Source organism: Camelina sativa, chromosome 7 (assembly GCF_000633955.1).
Source record: "Camelina sativa cultivar DH55 chromosome 7, Cs, whole genome shotgun sequence".
Taxonomy (NCBI): Eukaryota; Viridiplantae; Streptophyta; class Magnoliopsida; order Brassicales; family Brassicaceae; genus Camelina; species Camelina sativa.
The window spans coordinates 31,687,047-31,712,482 of record NC_025691.1 but is presented as its reverse complement, the minus strand read 5'-3'; the positions used below and the strand labels follow the sequence as shown (position 1 = coordinate 31,712,482).

The 25,436-nt window shown below is 42.9% G+C and overlaps 4 protein-coding genes across 5 annotated transcripts; all 4 read right to left on the bottom strand.

Moving 5' to 3' along the window:
* Nucleotides 14,098-15,033, bottom strand: LOC109125513. Its single transcript, XM_019227203.1, has 2 exons — nucleotides 14,908-15,033; nucleotides 14,098-14,799 (listed from the first exon to the last, which is right to left on the bottom strand). Exons 1-2 carry the CDS (start codon nucleotides 15,031-15,033, stop codon nucleotides 14,098-14,100), a joined length of 828 nt encoding a protein of 275 aa, XP_019082748.1.
* On the bottom strand, nucleotides 17,139-20,697 carry LOC104703725 (probable disease resistance protein At1g61190). The gene is made up of 3 exons (XM_010419796.2): nucleotides 19,821-20,697; nucleotides 19,505-19,653; nucleotides 17,139-19,335 (listed from the first exon to the last, which is right to left on the bottom strand). Exon 3 carries the CDS (start codon nucleotides 18,911-18,913, stop codon nucleotides 17,180-17,182), a length of 1,734 nt encoding a protein of 577 aa, XP_010418098.1. The 5' UTR covers nucleotides 18,914-19,335; nucleotides 19,505-19,653; nucleotides 19,821-20,697; the 3' UTR covers nucleotides 17,139-17,179.
* LOC109125512 (probable disease resistance protein At1g61300) lies at nucleotides 20,230-20,595 on the bottom strand. The gene has a single exon (XM_019227202.1). The coding sequence runs from the start codon at nucleotides 20,593-20,595 to the stop codon at nucleotides 20,230-20,232; it is 366 nt and encodes a 121-aa protein (XP_019082747.1).
* LOC104703726 (probable disease resistance protein At1g61190) lies at nucleotides 20,794-23,950 on the bottom strand. 2 transcript variants are annotated; one of them, XM_019228086.1, is made up of 2 exons: nucleotides 21,164-23,948; nucleotides 20,794-21,061 (listed from the first exon to the last, which is right to left on the bottom strand). In XM_019228086.1, exons 1-2 carry the CDS (start codon nucleotides 23,828-23,830, stop codon nucleotides 21,041-21,043), a joined length of 2,688 nt encoding a protein of 895 aa, XP_019083631.1. In that variant the 5' UTR covers nucleotides 23,831-23,948; the 3' UTR covers nucleotides 20,794-21,040. The 2 variants fall into 2 exon arrangements, with proteins under 2 accessions (XP_019083631.1, XP_010418101.1); XM_010419799.2 differs by having other exon boundaries at nucleotides 20,844-21,061; nucleotides 21,169-23,950.

Genomic DNA, 25,436 nt, shown 5'->3' with positions numbered 1-25,436 from the left:
AGATCATCATTATCCTCTACTTGTGTACGAGGAAGAAGATGGGAAGTTTATTTTTTTCCCATTTTGTTAGAAATGGTTTGTTTTGTTTTGTTTGGAGAAGAGACACGTACGACCAGTTTTGGGAACTATCCAAAAATAGCCAATGACAGAAGTTCTCTGTTAACCAAATTAGCCCGATGAAAACCTCCAAAACTCTCTTATTTAGGATGAGTCTCACAAACGAGCTCTCATTCCTATTTATAGAAGCAAAGCACTCTATTTAGTATATTCAGAGACGAGGTATGGTTTAGGGGATTTGACATAAGAGACACATTGCAGAAATGTTTAACAATACAGCACACTCGAGAAAGATCTGAATGCAGATCAAAGGAAATTATACAACTGCAAAAGAATCTCAATCCATGAATGAAGGATCTTTAGACCTAAACGAACAGCTGCAAAAGAAGAAAACAAATACTCTGATTGAGGGAGCCAGTTGGATTTAAATAAGACTTAAAAGTCCGAATCCTGTGGAAAAAAAATGAAAGAATGTGTTAGTAACACTTTTGTGGAAAGCATTGAAATTGAGAAGCGCAACAAATTCTATTATGCGATCCATTTTTGCAGAAATATTTTTTTTTTCTGCAGAGGATAAAATAAAAATAAAAATAACTCAGTTTGATCAAAAACAATGATTACCCGATCAAATGAACCAAACTTGAAATAGTAACAGGAAGGTTATAACACAAGCATAAGAGAATGAAGAGTAATCATTAAATTACCCGATTAAATGAAGGCAAGAATCGATTTTTAGTATCTTCGTCCTCCCATTCAAGCTAAGTTTCCTCCATTACAATGTCAAATTCATCAACTTGTGGGACACTTGTAGCATTTAAGGGAAGCTTTCTCAGGTTCGGGCAATCCAATACAACTATGCGCCTCAAAAATGGAAAGGGGAGAGGATTCCGGTAGATACTCTTCAGCTTCGACAAATCTTTGACAACTAAGACTTCTAGTTTCAGAAATGGGGTAATACCTGTAAGATCGGTTGCTTTCTCTTTGTTTATTATTTCTTCCACTTCTCTTGAATCGTCAATACTTAGCATGCAAAGATTTGGAGCGAACAAAATCCAAGTGAGATCCTTCATGCTATGGCACTCACTTATTATCATTGTTGAGATGTTGGTAAAGCATAATTGAATTGTCGGATTATTATTAATATCCGAGACATGGCTACTTGTCACCAATAGCCTACAAAGATTCTCAATACTCTCCAAGGATGATAAATCGAGTGGCTTTTCTTGAAAATCGATAATCTCCAGATATGTTATGCAGTTTGCCAACCTTTTGATTTGATCCCCTAATAATATATGCTCCAAACTTAACTCCTCCGATACCGTTATCATTAGAACTTGTAGTTTCTCCAAGAGCTGCAGCTCCATTAATACACTAACATCTCCATGAACACTAGATCCAAACAGACTCAACACTCTTAAACTCACCAACCTTGATATCCCACTGATACTACGAAGTTTCCTTGTAGCATGTAAAATCAGGTGAGTTAGCTTTTTCAGCTCTTGGAGACCAACCGGCAGTTTCTCTATACTTGTATAAGACAAGTCAAGATACTGCAAGGAGTCCAGCTCTGATATCTGCTCTGGAAGTTCACTCAAGTTGTCATTACCTGATAGATCCAGAACAAGTAGCTTTTGCATAGACCGTATGAATTCACCCGACAGATTCTTCAAATTTTTTTTTTTTTTTTTTTTTTTTTTTTTTTTAAAAAAAAACCTTACTTTCATTAACCAAGAGACTGAAACGTACAACGATGCCTCCTGAAACGAGTAACACCTACACCGAGAAAGTTACAGAGATAAGATACCACATCATCAGTGAAACACTCCAAACCAAGTGATCAAGAGAGTGGGAGCCGGAGGGATAGTCCTTTGTTTGAGTATGAGATGTCCCAAGTGGAATCTGAGAATGTTCTTGACTTCCAATAACAACAGCGATACTGGTTTTGAGACAGCAGAGTGAAGTCTTGAGTTACGTTCCCTCCATATAAGATACACCGAAGCTTGAAAGGCAAGGCGAAGTATTTGAGCGATGTTCCTGTCCCTAGCAGGGTTTTTTAACCACCTTAATCTATCCTCAAAACATGATGGGGAGGATAAGTGAGCTTTATCGAGAAAGTACTGCCACAATTCACCGGAGTAGGAGCAATCGAAGAACAGATGCTGACGAGATTCGGCATGGTTACTGCAGAGGAGACAGTGTGAGGGAACTGACAACCCCCACCTTATCAGCTTGTCCCTTGTGAGGAGTCGGTGTCTTGCGTTGAGCCATGCTATGAAAGAATGTTTGGGAATTCTCCCTTTGATCCACACTGATTCATACCAATCCACTTTCATACCCTCAGGGTATATGTAATCCCAAGTAGCCGAAGTTGAGAAGACATCTGAAGCTGGAGCATGACCTATTTTCCAAAGGAACCGATCATCTGTAACTTCGTCTATAGATGTAGTCATTGGAGGGGACGGGAGGCAAGCTTGTAGCAGTTGAATGATGGGATTCCGACTTCGAGAAAAGGAGATCCACCACTGTCCTTGGTAGACAGCATCCGCAACAACCGCTGAGACAGGTAACCCCGATACTCTGGGTCCAGAGGGACCCGTGATATCTATCAGAGGACCTAGAGATGTCCAGTTATCAGTCCAAAACTTGCAAGTTATACCAGAAGCAAGTTCGCAAACGATGAAAGGTCGAGCCAAGGGTCGAAGCTTGCAGAGACTCCTCCAGATCCAACTTCCTGTAACTGGTCTACTTAGCTCCCAAAAACAGTGGTTGCGAATTAAATGTCTCCTCACCCAAGACACCCACAAGGAACCACCATTTGCGAAGATTAACCAGATGAGTTTAAGTCCCAAAATCTTGTTCCAGTGGGCTAGACGTTTTAAACCCAAACCTCCACACACCTTCGGAGTACATACAGACTCCCAACACACTTTAGCTCCTCTTGCTGAGTCTAGAGATCCTTTCCATAAGAATGCATTACACAGAGACTCAATCTTCTCCATTACCGAGTTAGGTAGAATGAATATTGATGCCCAAAAGGAGATAATAGAGTAGATTATGGACTGGATCAATTGTAGCCTGCCCGCAAAGGACAAACGCTTAACTGTCCAGGAGTTGAATCTTGCCATGAGTTTATCTAAGAGAGGCTGGTAGTCTTGCGGGGACATCTTTTTGGTGGATAAAGGAACCCCTAGATACTTTACTGGAAAGGACCCTTGAGCTAAACCCGGTTGGCCACTGTCTGGTTAGCGTTAAAGTCTCCACCGTCCAAAAACAACGCTGTCTTAGTCCTGTTGATCCCCAACCCTGATTCAATCCTGAATTCCTCAAGGATTTCCAGAATACCGTCCAAAGATGATTGCTGACCGTCGAAAAAAATTAAGATGTCATCTGCAAAGCTCAAGTGAGTGATCACAGGAGCTAGACAGAGAGGATGCAGTCCAAAACGACCATCGAGAGTTCCTTTATCCAGTTTCTTAGCAAGAACATCCATTGCAAGAACAAATAACAGGGACGAGAGAGGGTCTCCTTGACGAAGTCCTTTTTTGCCTGGGAAGAATCCTATGAGTTCACCATTGAAAGCTATACTGAACGAGGGGTTAGTATAACACTCTTTGAGCCACCCTATAAATTGAGGAGGGAGGTCGATGGCCACCAAAATATTAAGCAAGAACTTCCAATCCAGATTATCATATGCTTTAGCAAGATCAACCTGGAGACACCCTCTGGTAGTAGGACCATCCTCATGAAAGTTGTGAACTAGCTCAGAAGCCAGAAGGACATTCTCACAAAGATGTCGACCCTGAACAAACCCTACTTGGTTCCCTTGTACAGCATCCGCAATGAAGAGCTTCAATTTCGTCTTGAGGAGCCTCGCTATAATCTTATAGACAGTATTACAGCAGGATATCGGTCTGAACAAAGGAATGGAGTCGGCTCCTTGAACTTTTGGAATGAGAGTAATGGCAGTGGCATTGAAGTACCGTGGGAGGTGACCGGAGGTGAAAAAAACTTGGACAGCTTCCACAACCTCTCGCCCCACTATATCCCATGCTTCCCATATAAACTCCACAGGGAAACCATCAGGGCCCGGAGCTTTTGACTTAGGCATTGAGACGATAGTACGCCTTATATCACCCAACGAGGGAATGGTCATCAACTGAGCTGCCAAGTCGGGAGAACACCTAAAGGAAACCAGGTCTCTAATCCCACTTACGGATAAGGGATGCACTTCCGCGTTTTCAGAGCCTAGGAGTCTCTGATAGTATGATACAAGGAGATCCTTAATTTGATCCAGATTAAAAATCAAATCTCCATCCTCCCCTCTTAAGAACTTGATGCAGTTTCTACCTTGATTAGCAATAACTGACTTGAAGAAGAAAGCTGTGTTAGCATCCCCTTCAGCCAACCACCGCACCCTAGACTTCTGTCTGTAGAAAGATTCCTGAGCAGCTGCAAAGAAGTTCCATTTCTGTCGAGCTACAAACTCCTCTATGAAAAGAGTATCCGATGGCAATCTCAGTAACTCAGCTTGAATGGACTCAAGGTGATCCAAGGCTTCTTTGGTTCTCTGTTGTATATTGCTAAAACCAACCCTGTTCAACTGTTTACAAGCTGCTTTAACTACCTTCAATCTCTGAGCCAAAATAAATAGAGCGGAGCCTACCCCAATTTCCTCAGACCAAGCTGCATCGATCACCTCCTTGAAACTTGGATGAGTGGACAGGAAGGAGAAATATTTGAAAGATTTCTTACTATTCTGAATATGAGAGGATGTATACACCAAAGCAGGAGAATGATCTGAATCTCCCGGGGGATCAAAACTGACTATAGCTTCCGGGAAAGAGTCTTTATACTTATCACTCACCAAAACCCTGTCTAACTTCCTCAACACTGGATCATCGGGTTGGTTATTCTTCCACGTATAAAAGGCTCCTCGACTCGACAAGTCTGACAAACCATTATCCTCGAGACATCGACCGAACTCCGACATACCCGCTAGAGGCAGAGGATGGGGAAGTAGAGAATAGTGCTCATTAGCTGTTAAGATCTGGTTGAAATCTCCCATAATCATCAGAGGAAAATCCTTGGCAGGAGAGTTACTAGCTATTGTTGTGATATCTTCCCAGAGGTCCCGTCTCTGAAGCAAGGTGTTATAACCATATACAAAAGCTACTGCAAAACTTTCTTTCGATTCCGGAATGAAGACTCCGCATAACATAACCTGAGCTGACTTGTAATAACAAATGACAGACACCGATGGGTCCCAGACCACCCAAATTCTGCCATTCTCCGCAAACTGGTAGTTATAATCTCCTCTCCACCCTGGAAAGGAAGCCCGAAAAATTTGATCCGCATTCTCCTCCGAGACATGCGTCTCCAAAAGACTACCCAGAACTGGTTTATTTTTAGACATCCAACTTCTAACAAAGCGTTGTCTCGAGAAGCTGTTTAAACCTCTTATATTCCAACAAAAAACCTTCGTCATCTATAACCCAAAAGTGAAGGTAGAGCTATGCTCTTTCAAGGATTAGCAGTCACTAACCGGGGAACTACCCCGATTAGGCTGAGAATCTGATGCAGGAGGAGAAATCCTGTACTTCTCTGGACACGGCTTCCTAAACTGAAGCTTATCCTCACCTCTCTGAGACCCAAATTGCTTCTTAGTCTCCATTTTAGCAAACTTCCGAGCACTCAACGCCCCCGGGAACCCAACGGGCGTGTCTGCAACACTCTGCGTCTTCTTACCCTTATTCTTTCTCTTAGAACCAACTTCAACCCACTGATTCTGTAGTGGCAAAACCGCTTGATGATTCTCAAAAGGCGGTTCCTGAATTTGATCCTTCAAGGTCAAAATCTTCTCTGATTCCAACTCCTTCAACCAACCCGCAACTATATCCGGAGTAGGACCCGATACAGATTCAAACCTTGCAGATCTCTCAGCTCTCTGTACCGGAGGAGTACTACGACTTCTCCCCTTCACTGACCCGCTAGAAGAACCTCCCATCTCCAGGGCGCGGGGATGATCTGGGGGCTTAACAGGGGAAGGCACTGAGGCAGCCTTTCCTTCAGACTCCAACTTCTCTGGTTCCGTGATAGTCTCTGTCCCTGAACCTAGCGAAATTGTCGTGTTAGTTGTTGCAGTTCCACCAGCCGAAAAACCACTCTTACGATCCATCACAACCTTCTTCTTCATAAGAGGCTTTGGACATCTGTTCAACAAGTGTCCAAACCTGTTACAATTACAGCACTTCAGAGGCAAGCGTGGGTAAGATACGTGAACTTTGACAGAATTCATGAGCTCGTCCCTAACAATGATCGTTGTAGGAGGTGACTTATCAAGCGAGATTTCCACCTTTACTTTGGTGTTACCAAGATAATAAGGATCCAGCCTCGATTTCTCGGTGTGCAGAGGCTCTCCAATAGCACTTGCGATTACGCTTATTCCTGAGAACGAATACATTTGAGGCGGGACATTGTGCAACACTGCCCAAGTTGGCACCGTAGAGAGTTCTTGTACCTGAAGGGAGGCATCAATCGACCACGGATAGACATGGACTGCACAGTTCCCAGCTTGCCAATATCCTACCTGTAAGNCTGGAAAGGACCCTTGAGCTAAACCCGGTTGGCCACTGTCTGGTTAGCGTTAAAGTCTCCACCGTCCAAAAACAACGCTGTCTTAGTCCTGTTGATCCCCAACCCTGATTCAATCCTGAATTCCTCAAGGATTTCCAGAATACCGTCCAAAGATGATTGCTGACCGTCGAAAAAAATTAAGATGTCATCTGCAAAGCTCAAGTGAGTGATCACAGGAGCTAGACAGAGAGGATGCAGTCCAAAACGACCATCGAGAGTTCCTTTATCCAGTTTCTTAGCAAGAACATCCATTGCAAGAACAAATAACAGGGACGAGAGAGGGTCTCCTTGACGAAGTCCTTTTTTGCCTGGGAAGAATCCTATGAGTTCACCATTGAAAGCTATACTGAACGAGGGGTTAGTATAACACTCTTTGAGCCACCCTATAAATTGAGGAGGGAGGTCGATGGCCACCAAAATATTAAGCAAGAACTTCCAATCCAGATTATCATATGCTTTAGCAAGATCAACCTGGAGACACCCTCTGGTAGTAGGACCATCCTCATGAAAGTTGTGAACTAGCTCAGAAGCCAGAAGGACATTCTCACAAAGATGTCGACCCTGAACAAACCCTACTTGGTTCCCTTGTACAGCATCCGCAATGAAGAGCTTCAATTTCGTCTTGAGGAGCCTCGCTATAATCTTATAGACAGTATTACAGCAGGATATCGGTCTGAACAAAGGAATGGAGTCGGCTCCTTGAACTTTTGGAATGAGAGTAATGGCAGTGGCATTGAAGTACCGTGGGAGGTGACCGGAGGTGAAAAAAACTTGGACAGCTTCCACAACCTCTCGCCCCACTATATCCCATGCTTCCCATATAAACTCCACAGGGAAACCATCAGGGCCCGGAGCTTTTGACTTAGGCATTGAGACGATAGTACGCCTTATATCACCCAACGAGGGAATGGTCATCAACTGAGCTGCCAAGTCGGGAGAACACCTAAAGGAAACCAGGTCTCTAATCCCACTTACGGATAAGGGATGCACTTCCGCGTTTTCAGAGCCTAGGAGTCTCTGATAGTATGATACAAGGAGATCCTTAATTTGATCCAGATTAAAAATCAAATCTCCATCCTCCCCTCTTAAGAACTTGATGCAGTTTCTACCTTGATTAGCAATAACTGACTTGAAGAAGAAAGCTGTGTTAGCATCCCCTTCAGCCAACCACCGCACCCTAGACTTCTGTCTGTAGAAAGATTCCTGAGCAGCTGCAAAGAAGTTCCATTTCTGTCGAGCTACAAACTCCTCTATGAAAAGAGTATCCGATGGCAATCTCAGTAACTCAGCTTGAATGGACTCAAGGTGATCCAAGGCTTCTTTGGTTCTCTGTTGTATATTGCTAAAACCAACCCTGTTCAACTGTTTACAAGCTGCTTTAACTACCTTCAATCTCTGAGCCAAAATAAATAGAGCGGAGCCTACCCCAATTTCCTCAGACCAAGCTGCATCGATCACCTCCTTGAAACTTGGATGAGTGGACAGGAAGGAGAAATATTTGAAAGATTTCTTACTATTCTGAATATGAGAGGATGTATACACCAAAGCAGGAGAATGATCTGAATCTCCCGGGGGATCAAAACTGACTATAGCTTCCGGGAAAGAGTCTTTATACTTATCACTCACCAAAACCCTGTCTAACTTCCTCAACACTGGATCATCGGGTTGGTTATTCTTCCACGTATAAAAGGCTCCTCGACTCGACAAGTCTGACAAACCATTATCCTCGAGACATCGACCGAACTCCGACATACCCGCTAGAGGCAGAGGATGGGGAAGTAGAGAATAGTGCTCATTAGCTGTTAAGATCTGGTTGAAATCTCCCATAATCATCAGAGGAAAATCCTTGGCAGGAGAGTTACTAGCTATTGTTGTGATATCTTCCCAGAGGTCCCGTCTCTGAAGCAAGGTGTTATAACCATATACAAAAGCTACTGCAAAACTTTCTTTCGATTCCGGAATGAAGACTCCGCATAACATAACCTGAGCTGACTTGTAATAACAAATGACAGACACCGATGGGTCCCAGACCACCCAAATTCTGCCATTCTCCGCAAACTGGTAGTTATAATCTCCTCTCCACCCTGGAAAGGAAGCCCGAAAAATTTGATCCGCATTCTCCTCCGAGACATGCGTCTCCAAAAGACTACCCAGAACTGGTTTATTTTTAGACATCCAACTTCTAACAAAGCGTTGTCTCGAGAAGCTGTTTAAACCTCTTATATTCCAACAAAAAACCTTCGTCATCTATAACCCAAAAGTGAAGGTAGAGCTATGCTCTTTCAAGGATTAGCAGTCACTAACCGGGGAACTACCCCGATTAGGCTGAGAATCTGATGCAGGAGGAGAAATCCTGTACTTCTCTGGACACGGCTTCCTAAACTGAAGCTTATCCTCACCTCTCTGAGACCCAAATTGCTTCTTAGTCTCCATTTTAGCAAACTTCCGAGCACTCAACGCCCCCGGGAACCCAACGGGCGTGTCTGCAACACTCTGCGTCTTCTTACCCTTATTCTTTCTCTTAGAACCAACTTCAACCCACTGATTCTGTAGTGGCAAAACCGCTTGATGATTCTCAAAAGGCGGTTCCTGAATTTGATCCTTCAAGGTCAAAATCTTCTCTGATTCCAACTCCTTCAACCAACCCGCAACTATATCCGGAGTAGGACCCGATACAGATTCAAACCTTGCAGATCTCTCAGCTCTCTGTACCGGAGGAGTACTACTACTTCTCCCCTTCACTGACCCGCTAGAAGAACCTCCCATCTCCAGGGCGCGGGGATGATCTGGGGGCTTAACAGGGGAAGGCACTGAGGCAGCCTTTCCTTCAGACTCCAACTTCTCTGGTTCCGTGATAGTCCCTGTCCCTGAACCTAGCGAAATTGTCGTGTTAGTTGTTGCAGTTCCACCAGCCGAAAAACCACTCTTACGATCCATCACAACCTTCTTCTTCATAAGAGGCTTTGGACATCTGTTCAACAAGTGTCCAAACCTGTTACAATTACAGCACTTCAGAGGCAAGCGTGGGTAAGATACGTGAACTTTGACAGAATTCATGAGCTCGTCCCTAACAATGATCGTTGTAGGAGGTGACTTATCAAGCGAGATTTCCACCTTTACTTTGGTGTTACCAAGATAATAAGGATCCAGCCTCGATTTCTCGGTGTGCAGAGGCTCTCCAATAGCACTTGCGATTACGCTTATTCCTGAGAACGAATACATTTGAGGCGGGACATTGTGTAACACTGCCCAAGTTGGCACCGTAGAGAGTTCCTGTACCTGAAGGGAGGCATCAATCGACCACGGATAGACATGGAATGCACAGTTCCCAGCTTGCCAATATCCTACCTGTAAGACCCAATCCCTAGTCTTCACACAGGGAATCAATATAAGGCACGAGGTATCCGAAACCTGACGAATGGTGATGTTTCCATATTTTCCCCAAANTAAGATGTCATCTGCAAAGCTCAAGTGAGTGATCACAGGAGCTAGACAGAGAGGATGCAGTCCAAAACGACCATCGAGAGTTCCTTTATCCAGTTTCTTAGCAAGAACATCCATTGCAAGAACAAATAACAGGGACGAGAGAGGGTCTCCTTGACGAAGTCCTTTTTTGCCTGGGAAGAATCCTATGAGTTCACCATTGAAAGCTATACTGAACGAGGGGTTAGTATAACACTCTTTGAGCCACCCTATAAATTGAGGAGGGAGGTCGATGGCCACCAAAATATTAAGCAAGAACTTCCAATCCAGATTATCATATGCTTTAGCAAGATCAACCTGGAGACACCCTCTGGTAGTAGGACCATCCTCATGAAAGTTGTGAACTAGCTCAGAAGCCAGAAGGACATTCTCACAAAGATGTCGACCCTGAACAAACCCTACTTGGTTCCCTTGTACAGCATCCGCAATGAAGAGCTTCAATTTCGTCTTGAGGAGCCTCGCTATAATCTTATAGACAGTATTACAGCAGGATATCGGTCTGAACAAAGGAATGGAGTCGGCTCCTTGAACTTTTGGAATGAGAGTAATGGCAGTGGCATTGAAGTACCGTGGGAGGTGACCGGAGGTGAAAAAAACTTGGACAGCTTCCACAACCTCTCGCCCCACTATATCCCATGCTTCCCATATAAACTCCACAGGGAAACCATCAGGGCCCGGAGCTTTTGACTTAGGCATTGAGACGATAGTACGCCTTATATCACCCAACGAGGGAATGGTCATCAACTGAGCTGCCAAGTCGGGAGAACACCTAAAGGAAACCAGGTCTCTAATCCCACTTACGGATAAGGGATGCACTTCCGCGTTTTCAGAGCCTAGGAGTCTCTGATAGTATGATACAAGGAGATCCTTAATTTGATCCAGATTAAAAATCAAATCTCCATCCTCCCCTCTTAAGAACTTGATGCAGTTTCTACCTTGATTAGCAATAACTGACTTGAAGAAGAAAGCTGTGTTAGCATCCCCTTCAGCCAACCACCGCACCCTAGACTTCTGTCTGTAGAAAGATTCCTGAGCAGCTGCAAAGAAGTTCCATTTCTGTCGAGCTACAAACTCCTCTATGAAAAGAGTATCCGATGGCAATCTCAGTAACTCAGCTTGAATGGACTCAAGGTGATCCAAGGCTTCTTTGGTTCTCTGTTGTATATTGCTAAAACCAACCCTGTTCAACTGTTTACAAGCTGCTTTAACTACCTTCAATCTCTGAGCCAAAATAAATAGAGCGGAGCCTACCCCAATTTCCTCAGACCAAGCTGCATCGATCACCTCCTTGAAACTTGGATGAGTGGACAGGAAGGAGAAATATTTGAAAGATTTCTTACTATTCTGAATATGAGAGGATGTATACACCAAAGCAGGAGAATGATCTGAATCTCCCGGGGGATCAAAACTGACTATAGCTTCCGGGAAAGAGTCTTTATACTTATCACTCACCAAAACCCTGTCTAACTTCCTCAACACTGGATCATCGGGTTGGTTATTCTTCCACGTATAAAAGGCTCCTCGACTCGACAAGTCTGACAAACCATTATCCTCGAGACATCGACCGAACTCCGACATACCCGCTAGAGGCAGAGGATGGGGAAGTAGAGAATAGTGCTCATTAGCTGTTAAGATCTGGTTGAAATCTCCCATAATCATCAGAGGAAAATCCTTGGCAGGAGAGTTACTAGCTATTGTTGTGATATCTTCCCAGAGGTCCCGTCTCTGAAGCAAGGTGTTATAACCATATACAAAAGCTACTGCAAAACTTTCTTTCGATTCCGGAATGAAGACTCCGCATAACATAACCTGAGCTGACTTGTAATAACAAATGACAGACACCGATGGGTCCCAGACCACCCAAATTCTGCCATTCTCCGCAAACTGGTAGTTATAATCTCCTCTCCACCCTGGAAAGGAAGCCCGAAAAATTTGATCCGCATTCTCCTCCGAGACATGCGTCTCCAAAAGACTACCCAGAACTGGTTTATTTTTAGACATCCAACTTCTAACAAAGCGTTGTCTCGAGAAGCTGTTTAAACCTCTTATATTCCAACAAAAAACCTTCGTCATCTATAACCCAAAAGTGAAGGTAGAGCTATGCTCTTTCAAGGATTAGCAGTCACTAACCGGGGAACTACCCCGATTAGGCTGAGAATCTGATGCAGGAGGAGAAATCCTGTACTTCTCTGGACACGGCTTCCTAAACTGAAGCTTATCCTCACCTCTCTGAGACCCAAATTGCTTCTTAGTCTCCATTTTAGCAAACTTCCGAGCACTCAACGCCCCCGGGAACCCAACGGGCGTGTCTGCAACACTCTGCGTCTTCTTACCCTTATTCTTTCTCTTAGAACCAACTTCAACCCACTGATTCTGTAGTGGCAAAACCGCTTGATGATTCTCAAAAGGCGGTTCCTGAATTTGATCCTTCAAGGTCAAAATCTTCTCTGATTCCAACTCCTTCAACCAACCCGCAACTATATCCGGAGTAGGACCCGATACAGATTCAAACCTTGCAGATCTCTCAGCTCTCTGTACCGGAGGAGTACTACTACTTCTCCCCTTCACTGACCCGCTAGAAGAACCTCCCATCTCCAGGGCGCGGGGATGATCTGGGGGCTTAACAGGGGAAGGCACTGAGGCAGCCTTTCCTTCAGACTCCAACTTCTCTGGTTCCGTGATAGTCCCTGTCCCTGAACCTAGCGAAATTGTCGTGTTAGTTGTTGCAGTTCCACCAGCCGAAAAACCACTCTTACGATCCATCACAACCTTCTTCTTCATAAGAGGCTTTGGACATCTGTTCAACAAGTGTCCAAACCTGTTACAATTACAGCACTTCAGAGGCAAGCGTGGGTAAGATACGTGAACTTTGACAGAATTCATGAGCTCGTCCCTAACAATGATCGTTGTAGGAGGTGACTTATCAAGCGAGATTTCCACCTTTACTTTGGTGTTACCAAGATAATAAGGATCCAGCCTCGATTTCTCGGTGTGCAGAGGCTCTCCAATAGCACTTGCGATTACGCTTATTCCTGAGAACGAATACATTTGAGGCGGGACATTGTGCAACACTGCCCAAGTTGGCACCGTAGAGAGTTCTTGTACCTGAAGGGAGGCATCAATCGACCACGGATAGACATGGACTGCACAGTTCCCAGCTTGCCAATATCCTACCTGTAAGACCCAATCCCTAGTCTTCACACAGAGAATCAATATGAGGCAAGAGGTATCCGAAACCTGACGAATGGTGATGTTTCCATATTTTCCCCAAACGGGGTTGAGATCTGAGTATATTTTTGCCGAGGGAGGAATCAGACCATGAAAGTTTGTCGCAATGTGACCCTTCCATTGATCTGCGGTCTTGAGTAAGATCGAGGCAGGAGCTTGAACCACCGGAATTCCATCTTCCATCGTTACCGGCGAGTCAATCTTCTTGAGGTTTCTTAATGAGGCCTTGAAACGTTCTGCTTGAGTCTGGGTGGAGGAGGAGTTGGGGAGATGTTGCGAGTTCGGGCCCGAAAGCGAGGGTAGCTGAGGAGGAACCGTATCTGAGCTAGTAGGTAGATCTGGATCTGAACAAGAAGGTAGATCTGGATCTAAGGCTGAGGGCAATGTAGAACTAGGAGGAACTCGTGGATCTGGGGGATCCACCATCTTTAAGGAGAACAAAGAAAAGCGAAACAAGAAAGGAAAGAGGAGGGAGAAAGGGGAATTCTCGGCTAACGGCGTGAGGCCGAACTCCGGCGGCGGTTTACGAAGAGATCGTCAATCGCCTAAAACTCTCTCTCAGATTCTTCAATTGATTCTCTTGAAGGAAAAGATCCTTCAAGATTCTTGACTTCAATTGATTCTCTTGAAGGAAGAGAGTTGTAAGTTCAGAACACTTGGAACTGCTGCATGGTATCTCTACAATCTTATTCTTCATTAANTAAACTCCACAGGGAAACCATCAGGGCCCGGAGCTTTTGACTTAGGCATTGAGACGATAGTACGCCTTATATCACCCAACGAGGGAATGGTCATCAACTGAGCTGCCAAGTCGGGAGAACACCTAAAGGAAACCAGGTCTCTAATCCCACTTACGGATAAGGGATGCACTTCCGCGTTTTCAGAGCCTAGGAGTCTCTGATAGTATGATACAAGGAGATCCTTAATTTGATCCAGATTAAAAATCAAATCTCCATCCTCCCCTCTTAAGAACTTGATGCAGTTTCTACCTTGATTAGCAATAACTGACTTGAAGAAGAAAGCTGTGTTAGCATCCCCTTCAGCCAACCACCGCACCCTAGACTTCTGTCTGTAGAAAGATTCCTGAGCAGCTGCAAAGAAGTTCCATTTCTGTCGAGCTACAAACTCCTCTATGAAAAGAGTATCTGATGGCAATCTCAGTAACTCAGCTTGAATGGACTCAAGGTGATCCAAGGCTTCTTTGGTTCTCTGTTGTATATTGCTAAAACCAACCCTGTTCAACTGTTTACAAGCTGCTTTAACTACCTTCAATCTCTGAGCCAAAATAAATAGAGCGGAGCCTACCCCAATTTCCTCAGACCAAGCTGCATCGATCACCTCCTTGAAACTTGGATGAGTGGACAGGAAGGAGAAATATTTGAAAGATTTCTTACTATTCTGAATATGAGAGGATGTATACACCAAAGCAGGAGAATGATCTGAATCTCCCGGGGGATCAAAACTGTCTATAGCTTCCGGGAAAGAGTCTCTCTACTTATCACTCACCAAAACCCTGTCTAACTTCCTCAACACTGGATCATTGGGTTGGTTATTCTTCCACGTATAAAAGGCTCCTCGACTCGACAAGTCTGACAAACCATTATCCTCGAGACATCGACCGAACTCCGACATACCCGCTAGAGGCAAGGGATGGGGAAGTAGAGAATATTGCTCATTAGCTGTTAAGATCTGGTTGAAATCTCCCATAATCATCAGAGGAAAATCCTTGGTAGGAGAGTTACTAGTTATTGTTATGATATCTTCCTAGAGGTCCCGTCTCTGAAGCAAGGTGTTATAACCATATACAAAAGCTACTGCAAAACTTTCTTTCAATTCCGGAATGAAGACTCCGCATAACATAACCTGAGCTGACTTGTAATAACAAATGACAGACACCGATGGGTCCCAGACCACCCAAATTCTGCCATTCTCCGCAAACTGGTAGTTATAATCTCCTCTCCACCCTGGAAAGGAAGCCCGAAAATTTTGATCCACATTCTCCTTCGAGACATGCGTCTCCAAAAGACTACCCAATACTGGTTTATTTTTAGACATCCAACTTCTAACAAAGCGTTGTCTCGAGAAGCTGTTTAAACCTCTTATATTCCAACAAAAAACCTTCGTCATCTATAACCCAAAAGTGAAGGTAGAGCTATGCTCTTTCAAGGATTAGCAGTCACTAACCGGGGAACTACCCCGAGAAATCCTGTACTTCTCTGGACACGGCTTCCTAAACTGAAGCTTATCCTCACCTCTCTGAGTCCCAAATTGCTTCTTAGTCTCCATTTTAGCAAACTTCCGAGCACTCAACGCCCCCGGGAACCCAACGGGCGTGTCTGCAACACTCTGCGTCTTCTTACCCTTATTCTTTCTCTTAGAACCAACTTCAACCCACTGATTCTGTAGTGGCAAAACCGCTTGATGATTCTCGAAAGGCGGTTCCTGAATTTGATCCTTCAAGGTCAAAATCTTCTCTGATTCCAACTCCTTCAACCAACCCGCAACTATATCCGGAGTAGGACCTGATACAGATTCAAACCTTGCAGATCTCTCAGCTCTCTGTACCGGAGGAGTACTACTACTTCTCCCCTTCACTAACCCGCTAGAAGAACCTCCCATCTCCAGGGCGCGGGGATGATCTGGGGGCTTAACAGGGGAAGGCACTGAGGCAGCCTTTCCTTCAGACTCCAACTTCTCTGGTTCCGTGATAGTCTCTGTCCCCGAACCCAGTGGGATTGTCGTGTCAGTTGTTGCAGTTCCACCAGCCGAAAAACCACTCTTACGATCCATCACAGCCTTCTTCTTCATAAGAGGCTTGGGACATCTGTTCAACAAGTGTCCAAACCTGTTACAATTACAGAGCTTCGGAGGCAAGCGTGGGTAAGATACGTGAACTTTGACAGAATTCATGAGCTCGTCTCTAACAATGATCGTTGTAGGAGGTGACTTATCAAGCGAGATTTCCACCTTTACTTTGGTGTTACCAAGATAATAAGGATCCAGCCTCGATTTCTCGGTGTGCAAAGGCTCTCCAATAGCACTTGCGATTACGCTTATTCCTGAGAACGAATACATTTGAGGCGGGACATTGTGTAACACTGCCCAAGTTGGCACCGTAGAGAGTTCCTGTACCTGAAGGGAGGCATCAATCGACCACGGATAGACATGGAATGCACAGTTCCCAGCTTGCCAATATCCTACCTGTAAGACCCAATCCCTAGTCTTCACACAGGGAATCAATATAAGGCACGAGGTATCCGAAACCTGACGAATGGTGATGTTTCCATATTTTCCCCAAACGGGGTTGAGATCTGAGTATATTTTTGCCGAGGGAGGAATCAGACCATGAAAGTTTGCCACAATGTGACCCTTCCATTGATCTGCGGTCTTGAGTAAGATCGAGGCAGGAGCTTGAACCACCGGAATTCCATCTTCCATCGTTACCGGCGAGTCAATCTTCTTGAGGTTTCTTAATGAGGCCTTGAAACGTTCTGCTTGAGTCTGGGTGGAGGAGGAGTTGGGGAGATGTTGCGAGTTCGGGCCCGAAAGCGAGGGTAGCTGAGGAGGAACCGTATCTGAGCTAGTAGGTAGATCTGGATCTGAACAAGAAGGTAGATCTGGATCTAAGGCTGAGGGCAATGTAGAACTAGGAGGAACTCGTGGATCTGGGGGATCCACCATCTTTAAGGAGAACAAAGAAAAGCGAAACAAGAAAGGAAAGAGGAGGGAGAAAGGGGAATTCTCGGCTAACGGCGTGAGGCCGAACTCCGGCGGCGGTTTACGAAGAGATCGTCAATCGCCTAAAACTCTCTCTCAGATTCTTCAATTGATTCTCTTGAAGGAAAAGATCCTTCAAGATTCTTGACTTCAATTGATTCTCTTGAAGGAAGAGAGTTGTAAGTTCAGAACACTTGGAACTGCTGCATGGTATCTCTACAATCTTATTCTTCATTAATGACATCCTTCTCACTGCTCCCCAATCCTTGACTTTTGGTATTTCAACTAGTCCGACGTTTGCTTGCACAACAAATGTCTCTTTCTGGTTCCCGAAACCGGATGCAATCCACAGAGCCATTTGGCGAACCACGTCATGCATTACAACATGTCCGGTACTAAACTCTGTCAGCAAATTTGCACGGATAAGGGTACGAAGCATTGCATAACCCTTATTATATACTTCTTTTATAACTTGGTATCCCCCCAGGAATCCCTCGCATATCCATAATTGTATCAAATCCTCAACATGTACCGTTTCATCCTCTGGAAACAGAGCACAATACAAGAAACACGACTGGATTTGTTCATCCCCCAAGCTATCATAGCTGAACTTCAGAACTGCAAGAATTTTATTTTCCATGTCAGAAGAAAACTCTGCAGCGGATCTTGTCAAAACATCCATTGCATGCTCCCATTCTCGTACCATAGTTTTAGATGACATTGCCTTACCAATGACATTAAGCGCTAGTGGCAGACCACGACACTTATCAGCAACCCTTCTTGCTAGCTTGACAATGCCTGGATATCTACTTAATGTATTGTCTCCGACTTTGCTTTTAAACAATTCCCATGCTTCATCTCGTTCCAAGCATTTGATTTCCATTGCGTCATGATCCCCCATCCGCCCACATACTTCCTGAGAACGAGTGGTGAATGCTACTTTGCATTTATTCTCTTCTGTGGGAAAGGGAACACCAATGGCTTCTAAATCCACCTCCTCCCATATATCATCCAGCATCAAAACAAATCTCTTCCTCTTTAAATCGTCGTATATATCAGCAGCCTTATCACTTTCATCTTTTTTCTTCCACTCGTCGTTACAAAGGTGTAGTTTTGCTGCAATATCTTTTTGAATCTTTGAAATCGTTGCGCCTTGAGACACCACGATCCAGATCACAACGTCAAACCTACCAGCTATTTCAGAGAACTTATTGTAGATTTTCTTGAAAAGGGTAGTTTTTCCTACACCACCCATACCGTGCATACCCATGATTCCGACTTCGTCTTCCATAAGGCGTTTCCACGCCTTCTCCAGCATTCTATCTTGACCAACCGTAGGCTGAGTAGGCCTTTCCACCATTTCAGATGTCGGAGCTGGCTCAACAACCTCTTCAAAATTACCCTCCGAGTTGAGTTTCCTAACCTCTTCCAGCAACAAGATTACCCTTTTCCCATAATTATAGCTCGCACATACATTTTTTGAACATAAACCACAGAAACACAACTTTTGAAGCTGAACGGGACTATCACTAAGCACATTATTTAATCGTGTGTCGATGCTCTCAACACGGCTAAGCCATACCTGGACAGCTTTACGCTTTTGTTTATGGCGTGCCTCTTCTCTCGCTACTTTGTTCTGCACCTCATCTTTTATTGCTCTGAGATCTTCCATTTCCCTCTCCAAATCCCTGAGATTCTCCTTAAGGCTTCGAATATAACCTTTATCACATAAACATCCAATGATACGATCCAGTACTTCAACACCAGAACATTGGCAAGACACAATATTTCCCATGTTGAGAAAAAATTTCAGTAAGCAAACAACGAAGCTAAAAGCTGAAGCTCAACAAGTGTTTTAGGTGAAAAATATTAGAGATAACATCTAGGTCCAATACGAATGGTTAGGAGATTATCAAAGAAAATTAAGATAGAAGATAGAAAAAGACATTGGCGTCGTTGATTTGCAGACCACTCGGTTTCCATGTGGAGGACTTTGATTATTCTTACTTTTTATGGTCAGCTAGAGTCCATACAAATTAGTATCTGACATCTCATGACTTTTCAAAGTAACGACTGGAATGGCATTTGAAGAAACCCGTCAATACAACGACTTACAGATTAAGTTCGCCAACCTTTTGATCCCCTAATACTTTTGCTCCAAACTTAACTCGGTCGATAAGTTAGATCTTGTAGATTCTTCAAGAGCTGCTTCTCCTCCTTCAATAAGATAACATTCTGACTTTAGCAGACTCAACATTCTTAAACTCAGCAACCTTCAATCTCATTTTCCATTGAAGACATCCTTAAAGAAAAAGTAACATACCCTAAATAATACTCAAAATACACAATTCTCTTTCTCTCTGAACCAGAGCCTGGTTTTACTTACCTCAACGAAATTTGAACAAAGGCCATCACTTGGCATGACTTGAATCGAACATAAAAAAAAAACGTTTAACACTTGTAATAACAATTGGCTTTGTCTTCCTCTTTCTGTCATCAGATGAACAAAATCTCCATCTTCTCTGCTGTACTCATCTGTCATAACCAGCAAAAACAAAAAAAAATAGCCAAAGAAAGTCACCATCGCAACCAAACTCCCCTAAGATTTAAAACATTGCTAGCTTATACCTACCTATTACAATGTCAAGAAACAATTTTTCACAAACATACAACAAAAGTGAAAAATGAGTCAGATGGCTCACCAAACAAAGTATTGAAAGAGGTTGAGGTTGAAGTAGACATGAAGTTGAGACCAATGTAAAACCCCAAAACAAACAACAGAGTCACCATCAAACACAACGGCATCGCCAAGGCCCAGTACGTGTCTGGGTAGTATTGAGGAATGTCTGGCACATACCCTAAATTAACAAGATCACAGTGGAAACAACGATCGAATGTCTGAATCCTGCAATTTTTTTGGATGAGAAATCGCAGCAAAATCGTTTGAGGGTCGGAAACAAAAAAAAGTTAGTGATGTGTTTTTTTCAATAAATTACCAATTCCGAGGACGAAAATTGCAAATATTCGGCGAGTATATCCCAGAACGGAGAAAAATCTCGAATCCAGAATAAGCTAATCAAAATTAACCTTATTGCTTTAAAATAGATACCTTTAAACTGGCTTATTTTTGCGAAAAATTAACGCTACTTTGCGTCCAATATCTCTGGTTGGATCAGGAACTCCAATGGCTTCTAAATCCACTTTTTCCCATATGTCATCTAGCATAAAAACAAATCTCTTCCTCTTTAAAACTTTGTGTATATCAGCAGCCTTATCACTTGTATTTTTGTTTTTCCACTCGTCGCTACAAAGATGTAGCTTTTGAGCAATATCTTCTTGAAGCTTTGAAATCTTTGCGCCTTGAGACACCACTATCCAGATCACAACATCAAACGTACCAACTATTTCAGTAAACTTATTGTGGATTTTCTTGAAAAGGGTAGTTTTGCCTACACCACCCATACCGTGAAGACCCATGATTCCGACTCCATCTTCCATAAGGCGGTTCTATGCCTTCTCGAGCAGTTCTTCCTGACCAACCGTAGGCTGAGTAGGCCTCTCCTCAACTTCAGATCTTGGAGGCGGCTGAGCAACCTCGTCAAATTTACCCCCATATTTGTAGCTTGAACACACAGATTTTGAACAAAAACCTAGACTTATCCGAGAGCAAGGAGATACATTTTCAAATCATCAATTTGATGACTTGAGGAATAGCAATTGGAAAATGAAAACCGCAATCCAAGTGAACAACCACAGGTCCACAACACACTCCACAAATATAATCCAAATGCAAAGCAAAATCAATTATACAATCCAAATGCACAACACACACACCACAAGAACAGAGAAAGTACTAAGAAGAAGAAGAGCGTGGATTCTGATTTCAGAAAGTGAGGAATCCCAATCCTGAGTAATGGATTTTTTAGACCTTCTTCCGCAGCAGCTAAAGAAGAAAAATAAAGTGAAACAATGAGCAAACTAGAAAGAAATAGGGAGAAAAACAAAATTGTAAATCTAGCAGAAGAGAATGACGAGTAATGATTACCCCACGGATTGAAGGCAAGAAACGATTTTTTGTATCTTCGTCCTCCCATTCAAGGTCATTTTCATGTACTGGATCCTTCCGTTCCGTATATATTTCAAATTCCTCAAGTCGTGGAGCACTTGTAGCATTTAAGGGAAACTTTCTCAGCTTTGGACAGACCCATACACTTATGCGCCTCAAAAATGGAAAGGGGAGAGGACTCCGGTAGATACTCTCCAGCTTCGGCAAATCATCCACATCTAAGATTTGTAGTTTCTGAAATGGGGTAATACCTGTAAGATCGGTTGCTTTCTCTTTGTTTATAACTTCTTCCACTTCTCTTAAATCTTCAATGTATAGAACAGTAAGATTTGGAGCAAACAATAGCCAAGTCAGATCCTTAATGCTATGGCAGTTGCCTATACGCACGTTGCAGAGGTTGGTAAAGCATGGAATTTTCGGATTGCGTTCGTGAGACGAGTCTGTCTCGCTTTCTCTGCATTTTATATCTGTATAAATCTCCACGACATGACTACTGACCACAATGAGCTCATTAAGATTCTCCATACTCGGCAAGGATGATAAATCGAGTGGCTTTTCTTGAAAATCGATAATCTCCAGATATGTTATGCAGTTTGCCAACCTTTTGATTTGATCCCCTAATAATATATGCTCCAAACTTAACTCCTCCGATACCGTTATCATTAGAACTTGTAGTTTCTCCAAGAGCTGCAGCTCCATTAATACACTAACATCTCCATGAACACTAGATCCAAACAGACTCAACACTCTTAAACTCACCAACCTTGATATCCCACTGATACTACGAAGTTTCCTTGTAGCATGTAAAATCAGGTGAGTTAGCTTTTTCAGCTCTTGGAGACCAACCGGCAGTTTCTCTATACTTGTATAAGACAAGTCAAGATACTGCAAGGAGTCCAGCTCTGATATCTGCTCTGGAAGTTCACTCAAGTTGGAATTCTTCGACAAATCCAAAACAACTAGCTTTTTCATAGACCGTATGAACTCACCTGATTGATTCTTCAACTGATTCTTTTGAAGGAACAGAGTTGTAAGTTGAGAACACTTGGAACTGCTGCATGTTATCTCTTTAATCTTATTCTTCATTAATGACATCCTTCTCACAGCTCCCCAATCCTTGACTTGTGGTATTTCAACTAATCCGACGTTTGCTTGCACAACAAAATTCTCTTTTTGTTTCCCAAAATCGGATGCAATCCACAGAGCCATTTCCCGAAGCACGTCATGCATCACAACAGATTCTGTGCCACTCTCTGTGAGCAAATTTGCACGGAGAAGGGTACGAAGCATAGCATAACCCTTATTATACACTTCTTTTATAACTTGGTATTCCCCCAGGAATCCCTCGCATATCCATAAGTGTATCAAGTCATCAACATCTATCAATTCATCTTCTGGAAACAGAGCACAATACAAGAAACAAGACTGGATTTGTTCATCCCCCAAGCTATCATAGCTGAACTTCAGAATTGAAAGAATTTTATTTTCCATGTCAGAAGAAAACTCTGCAGCGGATCTTGTCAAAACATCCATTGCATGCTCCCATTCTCGTACTGTAGTTTTAGATGACATTGCCTTACCAATTACCTTAAGCGCTAGTGGCAGACCACGACACTTATCAGCAACCCTTCTTGCTAGCTTGACAATGCCTGGATCTCTACTTAATGTATTGTCTCCGACTTTGCTTTTAAACAATTCCCATGCTTCATCTCGTTCCAAACATTTGATTTCCATTGCGTCATGATCCCCCATCCGCCCACATACTTCCTGAGAACGAGTGGTGAATGCTACTTTGCATTTATTCTCTTCTGTCGGAAAGGGAACACCAATGGCTTCTAAATCCACCTCCTCCCATATATCATCAAGCATCAAAGCAAATCTCTTCCTTTTTAAATCGTCGTATATATCAGCGGCCTTATCACTTTCACTTTTGTTCTTCCACTCGTCGCTACAAAGGTGTAGTTTATCTGCAATATCTTCTTGAAGCTTTGATATCGTTGCGCCTTGAGACACCACGATCCAGATCACAACGTTGAACGTACCAGCTATTTCAGAGAACTTATTGTAGATTTTCTTGAAGAGTGTAGTTTTGCCTACACCACCCATACCGTGCAGACCCATGATTCCGACATTGTCTTCCATAAGGCGTTTCCATGCCTTCTCCAGCATTCTATCTTGACCAATCGTAGGCTGAGTAGGCCTTTCCACCATTTCAGATGTCGGAGCTGGCTCAACAACCTCTTCAAAATTACCCTCCGAGTTGAGTTTCCTAACCTCTTCGAGCAACAAGAATACGGTTTTCCCATAATTGTAGCTCGAACATACATTTTTAGAACATAAACCACAGAAAAACAACTTTTGAAGCTGAACGGGACTAGCACTAAGCACATTATTAAATTCTGTGTCGATGCTCTCAACACGGGTAAGCCATACCTGGACAGCTTTACGCTTTTGTTTATGGCGTGTCTCCTCTCTCACTACCTTGTTCTGCACCTCATCTTTTATTGCTCTGAGATCTTCCATTTCCCTCTCCAGAGCCCTAAGATTCTCCTTAAGGGTTCGAATATAACCTTTATCACATAAACATCCAATGATACGATCCAGTACTTCAACACCAGAACATTGGAAAGACACAATATTTCCCATATTGAGAGAAATTTTCAGTAAGCAACAACGAAGCTAAAGCTGAAGCTCAACAAGAAGTGTTTTAGGTGAAAAATATTGGAGATAACATCTTGCTCCATCAATACGAATTGGTTAATATTAGCATCCAATGACTTTTCAATGACTTTTAGCATCCAATGACTTTTCAAAATATTAGCATCCAATGACTTTTCAAAATGACAACTGTATTTCATTTTAGTATAGACTATAGGGTAAAAAAAAAAATTGTTTCTTTCTGGACCCACAGTAGAGTGATGAAACAATGTATTAACACTTTTTGAACGCATTTGAATTGATCGGCACATCATTATTCTATTATGTGACCCATTATTGAAGATAGATCAATATCAGTTTTGGAAAAAATGGTGCATATCTCATGTTAAACTAGAGCAAACTTTGGGAAAAATAAAATTATAACTCAAGCAGAAGAGAATGAGAATGATGATAAATCGAATGGCTTTTGAAGAAAGGCATGGTCTTTTTACTTACCTCAATGAAATTTGAATAAAGGCCATCACTTGGCATGACTTGAATCGAACATAACAAAAAAAAACGTTTAACTCTTGTAATATCAGAGATTTGATCAATTGGCTTTGTCTATCATCAGATGAACATTGAGGTAACCAACCTCCGAAGATTTTAAACATTGCTAGATTTTAAACGATTTCAAGAAACAGATTGAAGTAGACATGAAGTTGAGAGACCAAAATAATACCCCAAAACAAACGACAGAGTCGCTATCAAATACAACGGCATCGTCAAGGCCCTGTTTGGGTAGTAGCCAATGCCTATGGATTCGTAAGAACATATCTGGTGCATACCCCCAAATCAACAAGATCACAGTGGAAACAAACAACAATCGAAATGGATCCTACAAAATCATAAACCACTAGGTTTACTAATGTCCGAATCCTGCAATATCTTTTTTTGGATGAGAAATCACAGCAAAATCGTTGAGGGTCCGAAGCAAAATAAATTAATAATGTGTGTTTTCAATAAATTACCAATTCCAAGGACGAAATTTGCAAATATTCAGGGAAAAGGTCCCAGAAGTGAGAAAACTCTAGAATCCACAATAAGCTAATCAAAATTAACCTTATCGCTTTAATTGGCTTATATTTGCTATAAATGAACTTGTCGAAAATATTAAGCATCGTCAACACAATCACAAATCGAGTCAAAATTTGGGAACTAAAGATTAGGGGATGGGTGTAGGGAGGCCCGCACGAGGTGAGTTCTGCAAAAGTAAGCAGCGTCAACACATCGGCCAGCCTATAACCCCTCCATAAATTCTTGCGCAACTTTTATGTTTTACGTTAGCGCTGCGACCGGTTCTCACCGACCGCTTTGTTTTCCTTACTCATTAGTTTAAGGCAAGTTTTAACAGTAGTTCTCCATCACTATCTTATAGTTGCTTAGCTAGGTCTTACATAGCTTATGGTTCCGATGTGGGACAAAAAATACTCTTAATATTAAGTTATAGCCTGGTATGAAAAAATGGGCCCATGTTGAAAGAGAAGCCCACTATTGTTGAAGCAAAGGAGCCTTAAAAAGACCAAACTATAAACAAAATCGTTTGTCGAGCTTT